Raw genomic sequence first — 15,935 nt, forward strand, 5'->3', positions numbered from 1 at the left:
ACACAGCGATGACCTCTGCCCATTGCAGCAGCTGTGGCTCTTGGGGTCACACCGGCCCCCTCCTGGGTGCCCCCTGCCTGCACCCCAGCAGGACCAGGGGAAGGACTGATGCGGCCCGTGCTGGCGCTGGAGGATACCCCTCACCCCCTGCCCTCACTCATCGCCCGGGAGCCCCGTGTCTGCAGGAAGCCAGGCATGGAGAATGTTGGCCCTGCAGTGTCGGTTATTGCAAAACTGCCTTGAAGACAGACCGGCAGCTGTGGGGCAGGACTCATGGGCCGCCTGCCATCCCCTCCCCCGGCAAACCCCAGTCCCAGGCCCAGGTGTGGACTGTCCTCAGGGGGTCTGGGCAACATGCTGAGTGGGGTCCGGGGCAGGGGGCTCAGGCACTCCGGGGTTTCTGGGACCCAGCAAGTAGTGCTGTGCAGCTCCCCAAGGAAGCCGAGAGCCTGTGTCCATGGCCTCTGCCCCCGGCCCCTCATCCTGGTTCGCAGGCTTCAGGCACGCCAGCCCCCACAGTTCCTCATGGTGCCTGGGCTCCCGTCCCAGGGCCTTTGCACTGGCTGCCCCTCCCTCCCTCCACCTGTGCTCCCCGCTGCCCCCAAACAGCTCTCCCTGCTTCTCTGTGCCCTCACCTTGCTCTCCTCCATGGCACACCAACACACTCATGCATTTACTTGTTTTGTTGTTTTGTCTGTCCCTCACTGCCCATCAGGGCCTTTTCAGTGGACACAGCACAAATGCTCACTAACTGCTTGCTGATTATTCCAGAGAGGATGGCGAGAGGGCAGGGCAGGCCTCAGGGGGCAGCCAGCAGGGACGGTGGCTCAGAGAGGGGCTGCCCTGCCTGGGGCCACACAGACTGGACGGAAGCCTCAGGCCCTGCAGTGTCTCAGCCGGCCAAGGGTAGGCGGGGCTCCCTGTGAGCCTGAGGCGCAGGATCCCCGCAGAGGCCGTCGGGCGGGGGCGCTCCTGCCCAGGCCGCTGCCCCGGCTGGGAACCGGCGCTTTAATTAAAACCCGCCCCTCTGCCTGACCCCGCACTGCCATCACATTCTCCACTTAATTGGGGCCCTTCAGAGCGGCTGAGGTTAATTAAAAAGCCAGCTGAGGCATCGCGGTGTCCTGGCACCTGCCACCAGTGCCCGCCCCTTGCCCGGCGCCCCACCTGGGCCCCGGGTCACGCCCTGAGCTGGGCACCCTGGGCCAGCCTCCTGCTCTGGTCTGTCCCAGCAGGTGTGCATCCTGCAGAGGCCCCAGGGTCTGGCATGCTCACTGTCACCCCCAGGGGAGGGCACGGCCGGCCTGCTCTGGGTCCCAGGCTGTGGTGGGCTGGCCCTGCCCTCTCCAGCCCCTAGCCTCCACCTGTGGGCGAAGCTGGGCACCCGAACCTGGGGAGCTGCTTCCTTAGGAGGGAGTCTCGAGCCTCTTCCTGACAGGCTGCCACCTCCCACCGCCCTGTAGCCCTGTAGGACTGTCTGTGAGGGGAGGCAGGGCCACTGGCTCCCCAGCTGCATTCAGGGGCTGGGTGCAGGCCCAGGAAGGGAGGCTGGTGGGCAGGGAGGGGCGGAGGTCATGGAGGCCCACCAGGCGAGAAGCCAGGGGCTTTGGGGCCGTGAGCCCAACCTTCAAGGCCTCATGTCCATGGGCCTGGCTGCAGAGAGGGACGCAAGGGGCAGAGGGAGACACAGGCACTTGGAGAAGGGCCAAGGCCCTGACAGAGTGGGCCTCATTCTGGCCTGTCTGTGGTCTATCAGGGAAAGGGGGGTGCGGGGGCTGTGCTTGCCTGAGGGCGGGGAGACCAGCCACTGGGCCAGGCCAGTGCAGTCAGCGCCTCGCGTTGTTCTGTCCTGGAGAGAAACTGTCCCTCGTCAACTTAGCAAAAAACATCTGCAGCGAACAGTGACAGTGGGACGGACCTGAGCTGGAGGCTGCCGCCATGCTGGGGGCTGTTGGGTGGGGTGTTGGCAGGGCTGGGCCGGGCCGGTGTGCAGGGGGATCCCCAGGGAGGCCCCTCATTCTGCCCAGGGTCCAGGCCTGTCCTCATGCCCTGACCTGCCAGGCTGATCTCTGACCTCAGGATGGCACTTGTCCTCCCCGGATGCACCCTCTGCTTAGTGGCTCCCAGGGCAGGAGAGACCCAGCACAGGACTCGTCCTCAGTATGCTGCTCACTCTGAGAGCACACCCTCCAAGCTTCAGCTCCCCGGTGCGATGTGGCAGGCGGCCGCGCTGTGGTCTGAGCCCAGGGCGCCCTTCCTCACGCTCCCTTCTGGGGGCGCTGGTGTGGGAGCTGGAGCATGGCTCCTGGGGGGCACATGCACAGGGACCCCAGCGTGGCTTCAGGCCAGCTGATGCTGGCACCACAATCGCAGGTGCCCCCATCACTCCCGAATCTCTCCCCAGATGAGGGGCATCTCTCTGGAGGGCTCACTCCGACTGTCCTGCCTAAGTGCTGGGCTGGGGAGCATGGATCTGTCAGGAGCCAGTCAGGAGTAGGGAGACAGCTGGGCCCGAGTGGCCAGGCAGGGCCCCTGCAGCCCCTGGGGTGGGTCAGTCTAGGGGCTTGGCACTAGAGCCCTCCGCACATGCACACACACACAGCTCCTCCTCTGCAGCCCTGCTGCCCTGTGCAGGCCCCAGGGCATTGGTGGCCATTCCCAGGGCTCCTGGGCTCGTCTCTGCAGACAGCAGGCTGGTGGGCTGGGCCGAACCAGGAGGCCCCATGAACTGTAGGCAGCGGAGGGAGCTGGGGAGCCCGAGAGGCCGGGGAGCCACTCTGGCAGTCCTGCACGGCCTCCTGCCTCTCAGGCTGATGTCAGGCGAGGGGCAGACGGGTGGACATCCCCTTCTCCCACAGCCCTCCCATGGCTGTCTGCCTGAGCCTGGACTCCACCACCCACCCACCTGCAGCACGGCCGGGGCCTCCCCCTTTCCTGCCTTCATGCTGCAGATGGCCACTGGGGTGGGGAGGGGTGCGGGGCAGAGGGTCCTGACGTTTGCTGCTGGGGCTGAGGGAGACCAAGGCCTGGGAGGTTGCAGGAGCTGGGGTTGGATGCAGAGCACCGCTGGGTGCCAGAGGATGCAGGCAGCCTTTGGAGCTCCCTTTGGAGGGGGCTGTCTGCCACAGAAGCCTTGCCTCCTCCTAGAAGCCTTCCTGGATTAAATGCAATGACCCAGGTGTTGGCCACCTCCTACCACACAAGCACTCTGCCAGCAGGATTCTGGCCAGTGCCAGCCCACTGCTGGTGAGTGAGCTAGTCGGGCCCTGGCCTCGGACGGGGCTGCGCGAGCAGGGGCTGCAGGAGCAGGCCGGCCTGCTGCTCTGGGTTGGAGGAAGGCTGCCCCGGGGCCGGGTCTCCCTGCCAGCCCAGCGCCTCCCTCCCAGCGGCCGGGCGTGTTTGGGTGGACGAGTCCTGGTCCTTACACCATAAACACCAATTTGCGGGGCCCCGAGAGCCAAATGACTGTTTACCGTGCGCTCCAGAGACTCAAATAAAAAAGAGGAGAGAAGGACCTGAGCGAGGAGCCAGCCCAGAGCTAAACATCAATTAGCACCTTCTGACTAGCTCCTGCCCCAGCTGCCAGGTGGGGGGTGGCAGTCCCAGGCTGGGGCCCTCCCCAGGACTTCCCCAGAGCCCTGGCAGCCCCCACTCCGGCCCTGGCATCGTCAGGGATGGACTCTCAGAGGCATAGGAGGCCTAAGGGGCCTGGTCCGAGGATGTTGGAGCCTTGGAAACTGCGCCCCACACTCATCTCCTCCTGGAAGCCCTCTCAGGTGATCCAGAAAGTGGCCAAGCAGCCACCCACTCTTGGCGGCCAAGGTCACCTGGTGGGGCGAGGAGAGGAGTGGGTGGGAGTGTCCTCCCTTAGCTGCTTCCCTTCCCTCACTTTATGTAGCACAGGGCAGGAGGAAACAGGATGGCCTCACTTGCACGAGCTCACGCCGGGCGGAGGGGCCGCTTCCAGCAGGCCTCAGTTTACCGGCTGGTGCCTATGGACTGGAGGGCCGACAGCCCCTGCCAGGCGGGGTGGGAGGGAGGCCCTCTCCTTCCCCCAGCCTTCAGTGTCGCCCTGGGAGGCCACGCACCTTCCAGACCAAGTTTGAACTCTGGGTAGTACCTGGCTATGGGGCTGGAGGGCAGTGTTGGCAGGTCAGGCACCCAGTTCTTGCTCGGGCCGGGAGGCCAAGGGGCTGCTAGAGAGGAGGCTGCTGACCTCCAGCCCGAGCCTCAGAGTGCCCTGATCTTGGGTGTCCTCCCAGAAGGTGTCATGAAGGGAAATGGGGTCCCAACAGGGCAATGGGCAGCAGGCAAGAGGGTTGGGCAGCTTCTGGAAAGTGGGGCCTGGGAGTGGAGGCCACAGTAGGGCGAGCCAAGGGAGTGGGGCCATGCAGGCCATCAGGAGAGACCCAAGGGCAGGGCCGTGTCCCACAGACCAGGCCCCAGGGCAGGACTGTGTCCCCAGACCAGAGCCCTGGGCAGGGCAAAGGCCAGGCCAATGGAGCCTTGAAGTCCACTGGGCCCAGGCCCTGCTGGGGGAGGAGCATCAGGACATGGGGCCCAGAGCCGCGGCTGGGCGTCGCTAGCCCTCCCTCCTGGGCCTGGAGGCCTGGAGTGGTCCTGTACCTGCTGCCCTGGTGGTCCCAGCCCAGCACTGCGGGGCTCTGAGTCCCTGAAGGGAGGAAACCCAGGCCCCAGAGCCCAGAAAGTGGGATTCCGGGGGAGGCAGGGCCCTGGGGCCTGGAGGAGGGGGCCGGCCACACCCGCTCCAGGACTTCAAAGCTGCTGCCCCAGGAGTGTGAGATTTGCAGGGGGCTGGGCGAGGGGGCCCTGGTGGGCGAGGCCCCGCCACCTCCGGGCCTTTAATATGGTTATTCCTCCCCTGTCTCAACTACCTGCGAACAGGCCCGCCAGGCCCACTTCCGCCCTCTTCCAGAGCCAGGGGGCAGGCGGGGCTGTTAACGCCCCAGAGGCCGCCTCTGAGGCCGTGGGCTGCCTGGGCTCTGCCTTCCCCCTGAGTAGTGGTACAGGGGAGCTTGGGGGCCAGGCAGGCTCCAGAGGGGGCTCCTGATGGAACATCCCATGTCAGCAAAGGGCAGGAGCAGAGACACCCTGGGGAGACCCCTCATCCCACTTCCTCTTGCAGGGGAGGGAAACTGAGGCCTGGAGAGGGGCAGGGATTGCTCCTGGCCAGTGGGAACTTGAGGGTTTCACCTCCTCACTCATTCAGGCTCTTCCCAGGCCCCTGTCCATACACTGGGGCCTGTCCTGTGGCCCCACAGGCCCTCTTCAGTGAGGTTCTGCCCCTCTCTGCCCTGGAGCTATGGTGTGAGGGTAGGGGGCCTGGCCCCAGGTCAGCACAGGCCTGGTGCCTCACCTCCGGAGAGCTGGGACCTCTCCACTGTGGTCCTGCTCCTGGCCTGCAGGGGGCCTCAGGCCTGGCACCCAGAAGCTGGAGAAGGGTCCCTGATACGCTGTGTATTCCCAGGCCAGTGTCGGCCCCTCTCTGGGCCCTAGTGGGACAGAGCCTGGATACTGGGGGTTTGCAGTCCTGTGACTCAGAGGTGTGGGGGCCAGACAGGCATAACCTACCTCTGTGTCTTTCCCTCTGGGTGGCCCCGTCTTGTCTCCAAGTGTTGGGGCTCCAGTCCCCTCACACGCCTGGCCTTGTGGCCCCTGTGACTCTATGGGCATGCCCACACCCCTGCCCACCCCTCTCTCTGGCCCTTTCATCTGTGGAGCCCCAGTACCTGGTTCCCAGCAGGTGCCAGTTAGGGCTGCTCCTGCCCAGGCCTGAGTCAGGGGTGCTCCCAGCTGTGCTGGCTGTGCACGCACAGTGCCCACGGATGCTCTGGGGAGGCATCCCCACCTCCAGGCTTGACCCCTGTGGGGAGTGTCCTATCTGGCTCTATTGGCCAGGATGGCCTGGCAGGCTGTGTGGGCTCAGGGGCGCCCCTGCTGGTGGCTCACCCCGTGGGGAGATGGGCTGCCTGTTCTCTGGCCTCGGAGTCACTGCCCTGTGCACTTAATCCCCAGCTCCCTCTTTATAGAGCATCCGCCTGCAGCCTGTCTGGCCCTGGCTGACCGTCGGGGCCTCAGCTGGATCCCTGGTGGTCAGCTGCAGCCCCAGAGCAGTGGGTGGCCCAGCCTGAAATGGTCCTGGTGGGAGAGCAGCCAGCACGAGGCCGTGGGCTTGGGGTGGGACATGGCTGTGTGGGCACATGAGGCCTCAGGAGCTGATGCAGGATTTCAGGTGGGTGGGAGGGATGCTGAGAGTCTGGAGCCCTGGGTCTGCAGCCTGTCCCTTCGCCCTGCTGGGCCCCGTCCAGCTCTGTCTTTGGTGGCCTGGAGCCTCCAGCAAAGACCGGTATGGCCAGTAGGGGATGGAGGGGAGGCTGGGGGAACCCCAGGCCTTGTCTTGAGGGACAAGGCCATGACCTTCCACCACCAGGCTTTTCTTGCCCTCGAGGTGCACCCACCCGCCACTCCACCCAACAGGCAGCTCCCCACCCTCTCCCATGGCTCTCTCCTGGCGCGGGACTCTGTCCAGGGTGGATACCCCCGACCTCCCTGGGTCTCTAGGACCGCTTGCCCTGGGTCTGCACCCCCCATCCATGTCCCCCCACTCTCCATGTGGAGCCCTGACCTCCCTGTGTCTCACCCCAAGTCCAGGACCCCCTGCTCTGCATATGCACCCCTGTGTCCAGGACCCCCTGACCTCCCTGGGTCTCCCCTGTCCAAGACCCCTGTTCAGCCAGCCATGGCTCTCTGTTGGTGGAGGGTGGTCCTTCTTTCCTGTGCCTCAGGGGCACTGTGTGGCCCTGATGCTCCAGCTGCGGGAGGGTTGTGCCCAGGGAACCCCTGGTCAAGTGTCTGTTGGGAACAGAGCTGACCCAGGGCAGGCGTGGGTGCCCAGGTGGGGATGAGGTTGGTGTCTGTGCCCAAGAGAGGTGGTGGGGAGACAGGCAGTGGGCAGCAGAGCTGAAGGGCCCAGTGGGGTGGGGGGCAGGGGAGCCTGGGTGCATGTCACCAGAGCAGGGGCTATCCTCCACTGAGACCTGGGGGCACCTCTGGGCCCCCTGGAGGAAGCTGGGTGGCGATGAGCTGCTTGGGCAGGGGCTGCTTCTGTCAGTCCTTGAGGGTGTCCCGAGCTTCTCATGTGTCCCTCCACCCTGCATGCAAAGCCACGCAGATCGCCGTCCCTCTTCACCCCATGAGTGGGCTTCCCTCCCTCCACCTTCAGCAAGCATGGGCCTCCCACCACCCTCCCCGCAAGGCATCTTCCCTTCCAGCAAATGGCCCATGCACAGGGCTCCCAAAGACAGGGCCGCCCCATCCCCATCCCGAGGTCCTGGGCATGGTGCTGGGTGCTGGGGCAACCCTACACTCTCAGCCTTGCATGCCTGAGCTATGCCCTGTGGTGGGTGAGGGGGCTCGGGGGTTCAGGGGCAGTTTGGCCCCTGGACTGAGATGGACAGGGGCAGACCAGGAGCCCCTGAGGGTCTTGGCCTCGTGCAGTGGCTTGCTGTCAGTGAGGGATGTCCTCATGGCCTCCAAGCTGGATTCCAGCCCTACGACAGTGACTAAGCTGGCCTCTGCAGGCAGCAGGAGGAGGCCAGGCCCAGGAGAAGTGCCGCCTGATTCCCAGGCTCCCGGTGGGTGGGCCTCTGGTTGAGGGAGCATGCCTCACCTCCCAGCCAGAGCGGGCTTCTGGGGTGCCCTGTGGTGGGCCGAGATGGGGTCCCCACACAGGGGCCACATCCCCAAGCCCAGAAAGCATGGCCACGTAGCCAGCGCCTGGCTGTCGGCCAAGTGAAGCTTGGCATTGAAGGTGGACATTGGGGAAGTGGCATGTCTGGCTTGGTGGACGTGTGTGCCGCTGTGCAGGCGGCCGCTGTGCTTTCTCTGCCCCCACCGGAGACTTCCGTTGGGTCTCTAGTCTAGCCCCAGACCTCAAGACTACCGGCTGCCTCCTCCTTTCCTTGGTGTGGCCGCCCCTCTTCCCTCCCTTGGAATTCCAGCTCTGGAGACCACGGCAGAGTCCCCAGGAGTCTCCAGGAGTCTCCGAGCTACTCAAGCCGCTGCCTCCTCCCATCCTGGCCCATGGCGTCGCCCATCCAGCCCCCGTGCCTGAGACCCACCACCAGAAATCCAGCACAGTTCACAGGCTTGTTTGATTGTTTCTTCTTTTTTTTTGTTTTGTTTGTCACTTTCCCCGTTGTTTGCAACTCACAAGCTATGACTAAAATAATTTCTTTCATAGAAAGAAAAGGAAAAAAACAACAACACATCTGTTTGTCTAGCTCCAGTGTATGGTGGATATAGCAGCATCGGAAATAAAATTAAAACAAAAATGCAAAATTCAAGGCAGAGGAAGGTCGAGTCCCCCGAGGGGTATGCACGAGGCTCCTCCTGCCTGGAGGGTGGGTCCTCAGGGGCAGGGGTAGGGGGACGTTTCACAGTGGCAGAGGCTGAGCGAGCAGGGGTCTCGCGTGGCAGCACCTGGCCGGAAGTCCATGTGGGCGCTGGTGTAGGAGAGTGGCCTCTCTCGTTCCCAAGCCAGGTGGACCAGTCAGAAGGCGAGGAGGGCCGAGCAGCCAGCCAGAGGCTCCAGGACAACGGCCAGTGATAGGCAGATCTGGCACACCATAGCCGTAGCAGCAGGACCCGGGGGCGAGTCCTGGCCATGAGGGGCTAGGAGGGAGACCACGCCTCTTGGAGCTGTGGGTTCTCTGTCTGCAGCACCGTCATGGGCTTATCCTCCCCAAATTCCCAAACAACTCGATCCAACCCAAAGTGAGCCTCCGAGGCAGGTGAAGGAGCTGGGCGGCCGGGATGGTGGCACAGGCCAGTGGCTCTGGGCTCCCTTCCTGTCTTCCCCTTACAAGAGGCTGTGGAGGAGGGACTGAGGGAGGTGCTGAGGCCAAGAAGGAGGCAAGGGCAGGGTGGGTCAGCAGGCTTTGCTTCTCTCCGTGGATGGAGGGACCTGGTGCAGGTGGGAGATGTTAGGAAGAAGGGAGGGACAGGTGGTGGAACATTGCGACAGCTGCAAAGTAGAGGGCACAGCTGATCAGGCCTAGAGAGCCCTGGCTGGGGCCTGGGCCACAGTAGGGACGGTCACTGGGAAGAGGCCCGGATGTCTGACGCCAGGGCACAGGGCCGCCAGGGCAGAGTGGGGCCTTCGGGCCAGGCCGCTCCTCGGCCTCCCGCTGTCAGGCTCCATCTCCTCCCCCAGACGGAGCCGGTGCCGTTAGTGGGGCTCTGCAGGACGAAGGCTCTCCCCATAGGGCCGACCCCAGGTCGAGGGAGGGGTGCCATAGGCCTCCTGGCGCCCGAAAAGTTCCAGGGCGCTGCACTGGGAGGCTGGCCCCCAGACCCCAGAGGAAGCAGGGACCAGATGCCACCGCACGAGTCTCCGCGGCTGGTTCCACCAGGAGAGCCCTCTACACAGACGAGGCAGGAGGCGGATGGAACCCAAGAGGTGGGCTGGGGAGGAGGGGGATGGAGGGCTGAGTCCACAGCCCAGGACCCAGTCCCCTCACGGAGCCCGCCCAGGAGCCCGCCCCACGGGGAGGAGCCCCACTCACCCCTGGAGCCCCGCCCCTCTCGGGAAGCCGCGCCCGCCCCAGGGGACCCCGCCCCCATCAAAAGCCCCGCCCACAAGGGAGCCCCGCCCCAGGGGACGCAGGCCCCACCGGGAGGAGCCCCACCCCCCAAGGGAGGAGCCCCACCCCAGGGGACCCCGCCCCCAGCAGGAGCCCAGAATGTATCGGGAGAAGCCCCGCCCCCACTGGGAGCCCCGCCCCCACTGGGAGGAGCCCCGCCCCACCGGGAGGAGCCCCGCCCCTCTCGCGGAGCCCGCCCGCTACTTGCAGGTGTGCACGTCGTAGACGCGCGCACACTCCTGGCAGCTCACGTAGCAGCACCAGTGGAAGACGCAGTGGCACTTCTCCCGGCGCCGCTCGCTGCGCGCGTTGTGGCCGCGGCCGCAGCACAGCAGGTCGCAGCCGTCGATGCCGTGCGAGCTCACGTTGCAGGTGCGGTCGCGCGTGCCGAAGGAGCCCGTCTCGGGGTTGGGCTCGCAGAAGTTGGGCGAAGCCTCGTAGTAGACCAGGTCGCGCTCCGTGGGCACCTTGAAGTGGGTGTAGCGCGGCCGCAGCGTCTCCACCCAGCCGCGCGACTCGCGGTGCTTCTCCACCACCATCTCCGAGGCGCTGTCGTACTTGTCCTTGAGGAAGTCACCGATGGCGCGGAAGTCGGGCTGCGACCACCAGCAGGTCTTCACCTCGCAGCTGCCCGACAGCCCGTGGCACTTGCACTTGAGGTGCATGTGGCTGGCAATGGCCTGCAGGGGCGTGCGAGCGGGGGCGTCAGGGCCGGCCGGCGCCCGGTGGGTCTGCGCGGGACCGGTCTCCTCGGCCGTGCTCCTTGCCCACAGTCCCCGCCAAGCTCGCCTGGCAAAAGCGGCCCCCCTGTCAGCTCGCTAAAGCGCCATCTCCGTGGGCTCCAGCGCCGCCCCTTCGCGCGCCGTCTCTGGGCACCCGAGATCGCCAGAGGGCAGGGCCTAGGAGGGCCCCTCTTTCGTGGGCTGCATCTACTTCTACAGCAGCTATGACCCAGTGAAGGAAGGAAGGGGCTGTGACGTGTGGGGGTGGCGGTGCCAGCGTGCAAGCAGGAAGACGTTCATTCTCACCAGGAGAGCCCAAGACCCCCAGCCCGGAGGAGGTAGGCACCAGCTGCTGGCAAGGCTGGAAGCTGACCAGAGCATGGGTAACGGGAGTGGCTTGAGCAGGGCACCTTCAGGGCCCAGGAAGCGGGGTTTATCGGACTGTAGGGGACTGTAGGGGGGCGGAAAGAGGAGGAGAGAGGCAGTGCTGGGGGTCAGGCTGTGGGGCTTGGGTGCCAGAGGGTGACCAACCAGCAGCGCCTGGGGAGGAGTGCGTGTATTTCTCCCCGTGGCATCGGGGAGCTCCAGGTTCTCTTTCCTTCTCTCTTTGGGGGAAGGAGGTGGATGTGGTGACTTCATCAGAAGGCCTAAGGCTGCCCTGTCCACTGTGGTGGGCAGAGGCCATGCATGAGCCCCTGACATGGGGCCGGTCCAAACCGAGAAGTGCTGTGCATGCAAACCCCACACGGGGCTCCCCAAGTCCCTGGAGTGCATACAAGAAGAGGGTGTGAAAGATCCCAGTCAGCACGTTAGTGCTGCTTGCATGACTGTGACGGTGAAATGTTGGATGTTTGGGTTAAATAAAATGTAGTGTTAAAACAAATTTTCACCTGTTTCCTTGTTAACTGTGGTTGAAAATTTCTAACTACATATGTGGCTCCCATGACACGCCTACTGGACTGTGCTGGCCCAAGGCTTCGGGTGGGCTCTGCGCCCAGATGCTGCCTCCACCCCCCCCCCCCACCGTGTCTTCAACCCTCCCTCTCACACTGTCCCTTTCCTGTGGCATCTGTAAATCGCCCGCTCACGTTCTGTCCAATCTCCATTTTCTTCTCTTTTCCGAAGAGGAGCCGCCACTTCCCATCTGTGCCTCCTCAGGCTTGGTTTCAGTTTTACTTTCATCAAAGTCGTATGTGCACCTGCTTTGGAGTCCAAGCGTTCCTAAGACCTGCTGAGAAGAATGGAGTTCTGCCCATGCTCAGCACCTCCCCAACCACCAGGCAGCGCCTTGCCCCCTCGCAGCTCTGGGAGATGAGTGTCTTGCCGCTTCCTGATTTTCAGTGTTGGGTGCTGTCTGCTGACCTCGCCACGAGGAGGGGATTTAGGTCTCAACACGTCACCACTCTGATGCACTTTTGTGCCCTAAAAACTACAGCATGATCCCAGTTAGGTCACTATTTGGTGCCTAGGGTATCGGAAGGGTGTTAAATGTCACACCCAGCAGAGCCATGTGATACATTCTGATTACTTTTCCTTTCCTGCAAAATGTTTCGTTGTTGCTGTCTTTCAAGTACTTATCATGGATTCAGCCTCAAACTCTCCCTTGATTGTCTAAATATCCTCTTCAAGACGTTCAGACACACCAGGTGTTCTAAGAAGCTTTCATCTTCTTGGAGACTTCTTTCTTGGAGGCTTCTGGTAAACTTTGCAAAATGTGCAAGTCTAAAAACAAATATTTTCTACTTGAAAAGTTGAAAAGATTCTTTAGCTGGGTATAAAATTCTTGGCTTATTTTTCCCCTCAGAGTTCTGAGAGCATCGCCCCGTTTCCTTCCAGCTTTCATTGTTCTTGGAAACTCTGATGCTGACTTGATTCCTGATCCTTGCGTGAAACCCAAGCCTTCTTCTGGGAAGCTTGAGGGGCCTTCTGTGTTGGACCTCATGATGGTGAGTCTGGATGCTGGCTCCCCTTTGTTGTACTGGTCACTTACTGGGCCTGTTTTGTCTGAAACTTGTGGCCTTCACTCCTGGGAAGCTTCCTGCCTTATTTCTTTGCCAACTTCCTCATCTCTGTGCTCATCACTGTCTCGCCAGAACACACTTTCCATATTTTCTATTTTTCCTATTTTCCACCTCTTGGTCTTTTTTTCTCTACTTTAAGGGAAGGATGTCTCAACTATCTTCCAAACTTTCTGCTCAGAGTTTTCTTTCTGCTGTCCCATTTTTAATTTCTAAGAGTTTTTTCCCCTCTGAATGTTCTTTTAAATTAACATCCTGTTCCAGTTTCATGGATACAGTGTTTTCTCTCTGAGGATAGTGACAGTTTTTGAAGTTGTCATCTCTCTTTACAATGCCTCTTCCCACAAGTTTTGCTTTTGTTTCTTTGTTTTGATCTGTACCTTGTGGTTGCTGGAGGCTGTCCTTGGATGTCTGTGATCCTTGCCTGCCTGTTCATATTTAAAAGCGGGGCACTTGGAAGCTCCTGTGCATGGGAGGAACTCATCAATGTGGGCCCTCACCACACAGTGTCCTGGCCACGCCATTTCTCTGGGGAACCCCCAGGCTGGTATCTTTAAGTCTCTTCTCTTGGGTTCATCCAATTCCCAGGGGAGAATCCTCCATTCTCCTGTCCAGGAGGTAACTGAGCTTCACTGTGGTGTTAGGAGATTAGGAAGAGAAATTCACGTGTAGACAGACTCTCCCACCTGGGCAACCTCGCCCTCTGTGAGGTGTGCCCGGCGTCCCCCAGTCCAGACACTGTCTGCCTCGCCCTTCTGAGAATAAGCCTGCAGACTTCTGCCATGCTGAAGGAGAGGCGCCGTCTGGATTCGGGGAGTTGGACAGGAGAGCTGGTGGGTTATAAAGTGCGGCCTCTACTTCTCAAGATCCCTGACATGGGAACGCTTGGGTTGGTTCTCAGTTTTCCCCTCCACTGGCTTGAGACTCTATTTTTGGGTTGACTAAGACCCAGGTATTCATCTGTCTGCTTTTTAGCTTTCAAAGTTCTGTTGCCATTGTCACCCTTCTGTTTTCCGTGTCCTCAAGAGTTACTTATTTTCAGGTTCACTCGTTGCCATGTCAGAGGTTCTGGGAGGGCGCAGAGGAAGGCAGCTCTGCTTGCCCTGATGTCACCAATGCCCTGGAGGTGCAGAGGGACCCCTGGCGCTTGGTTTCTCATCTTTAACTGGAAGTCCCCATTCCTTCTTCAGTCCTACAACCTCTAATGATTCTTTCCCAAATCTGTTGTATTGTGTTTATAGCTTCCAGTTCCCTGCTGAAAGGCTCAAGCTGGCACTTTCACTTTGTGAACATAAGTAAGTGTAATTTTTCCTCACAATCTGTGCCTAATAATTCCAGTATTTGGAGTCTTGTTTCTGTGGCTTTTACTGATTATCGCTCATTTGGCATCAGCTCATGTGACAGGTTATCTTTGATTATGTGTTGGACATTGTGTTTGAAAAATCCTTTGTAGAAAACTTTCGCAGCCTCTCATGAGGTTATCATCCTCTGAAGAGAGTGCGCCTGCTTTCCTAGGTGTGTGGGGACCAGCAACTTGGGAGCACCTTAACACATCCTGAGCTCCAGAGCCTTCCCCAGCCTGCAGAAGTGCACGGGGCCGCCCTCCTACAGGGTTCCCTCACTGCTCAGGGTCCTTGCATAAACCAAGCACTGATTTCCCAGAGACAGCACTGTAGGGGGCCCCGCAGCTCTGTGAGGCTGGAGAAGACTCCACTCCCATCATGCTGTGTCCCAGCTGTTACCCTCTCCCTCCCCAGGGTGTAGACTCCACTCCCATCATGCTGTGTCCCAGCTGTTGCCCTCTCCCTCCCCAGGGTGTGGACTCCACTCCCATCATGCTGTGTCCCAGCTGTTACCCTCTCCCTCCCCAGGGTGTAGACTCCACTCCCATCATGCTCTGTCCCAGCTGTTGCCCTCTCCCTCCCCAGGGTGTGGACTCCACTCCCATCATGCTCTGTCCCAGCTGTTACCCTCTCCCTCCCCAGGGTGTGGACTCCTCTCCCATCATGCTCTGTCCCAGCTGTTGCCCTCTCCCTCCCCAGGGTGTGGACTCCTCTCCCATCATGCTCTGTCCCAGCTGTTGCCCTCTCCCTCCCCAGGGTGTGGACTCCTCTCCCATCATGCTCTGTCCCAGCTGTTACCCTCTCCCTCCCCAGGTTGTAGACTCCAGCAGTATTTCCTTGATGACTAATGATATCAAGCACATTTTCATGTATCTATTGGCCATTTCTACATTTTCTTTCGTGAAGAGGCTTTCCGTTTTTCAGCCAGCTTTTCTACCTGGTTATCTGTCTTTTTCTCGTTATTTTGTAGAGTGCTTTTTGTTCCACGGCTCTTGGGAATCTGTTGGTGAGAGCCTCGGTGAGCGCCTCCCCCCTGTGGGTTGTCTTCTCTTTCTCATGCTGGTGTCTTTCATGCACACATATTCTTCTTATACAGTTCACATTCTTACATTTCTCCTTCATCATGAGTGCTTTTTTGGCCTGTTTGAGAAACCTCTGCCTGCTCCAAGGCCACAGAGATGTTCCGCTATGTCTTCTCGTAAATGTTCTTCTTTTACTTTTCCCATTTGGGTTTGTAACTGACTGTGTATATGGTGTGAAGTAGGGGTCAAAGTTAATTCTCCCATATTGTGATCCAATCGACTGAGCGCCGTTCATCGAAGACTGTCCCCCTGTCTTACTGCACGGCCCTCCTGGCAATAAGTCAGGTGACTGTGTCAGGGAGCTTTCTGTGTCTCCCTGCATTTGTCCCTGTCTTCAGGAAGGACAGTCACTTAGTTCCCTGTTGTGATAAGTCACAGGTCCTTGTTCACCCTTCAGCCCTCTGTAATCCCCTGGTTCCACTGGCCAAGGCCAGCGCCATCTCTGTGTCACTAAATCTCCCCTCCCACCCTATACACATTGCTTCCCATCAGCAGTTGGGCCCCATCAGTTCCACTCACCTTCAGACCCTGTCCTTCCCAGCACTGCTCACAAGGCCCTCCACAGCTTGGTCCCTGCCAGCCAGTCCATCCCAAAATTGTCTTTCTTCCCCTGTTCTCCACGTTCTACCCAGAAGGACCAGTGTGCAGTCTTTCAGCTCTGGGCTGCCTGGGGCTCTTCTGGCAGCCCCCTGCCTAGATAAGCGCCAATTACTTTGCACATCTCCACTCACCCGCCTCTGGCCTGGGTCTGGCCCCTCCACTGACAGGGTCACCTTGAGTTGGTGCATTTCCTCATCCTAGAACTTCCCACACTGCTCCGTAGCAGCGTTGCTATCTCCCTCTCTGGATGTGCAGGAGCTCCTGCAGGGCAGGCCTTTGTCCTGTCTCACCTTCTTTGTGACCCCAGCTCCACAGGTGGGCTTGCCACCCTGTGGGAAAGCCCTGGACCTCGTGGAGCAACTGGACAGTGATGTGTTTCAGACAGCCCTGGGCAGGAGGTGAGCAGACCCCCAGTCTGCCGCCATAGACAGCACTCCGCCAGCCCGCCATCCTGCCCCGACCTGGCCACACACTGCAAAGGACCAGGGTATACACCCTGCTCAGA

The 15,935-nt window shown here is 60.8% G+C and overlaps 1 protein-coding gene across 3 annotated transcripts in view; it reads right to left on the reverse strand.

Annotated features, from left to right (window-relative positions):
- Positions 1 to 8,169: 8,169 nt before the first annotated feature.
- Positions 8,170 to 15,935, reverse strand: part of WNT3A (Wnt family member 3A) — a 42,011-nt gene continuing 34,245 nt past the window's right edge. Inside the window, exons 4-5 of one of the 3 annotated variants that reach the window (XM_070571715.1) lie at positions 9,917 to 10,345; positions 8,170 to 9,486 (exon numbers count right to left, since the gene is read on the reverse strand). In XM_070571715.1, coding sequence (XP_070427816.1) covers positions 9,118 to 9,486; positions 9,917 to 10,345 — 798 coding nt within the window. In that variant the 3' untranslated portion in view covers positions 8,170 to 9,117. Of the gene's footprint in view, positions 9,487 to 9,810; positions 10,346 to 15,935 lie in introns of those variants that run through there. The other 2 variants (XM_070571712.1, XM_070571714.1) reach the window with 2 other exon arrangements.

Source organism: Equus przewalskii, chromosome 13 (assembly GCF_037783145.1).
Source record: "Equus przewalskii isolate Varuska chromosome 13, EquPr2, whole genome shotgun sequence".
Lineage (NCBI taxonomy): Eukaryota > Metazoa > Chordata > Mammalia > Perissodactyla > Equidae > Equus > Equus przewalskii.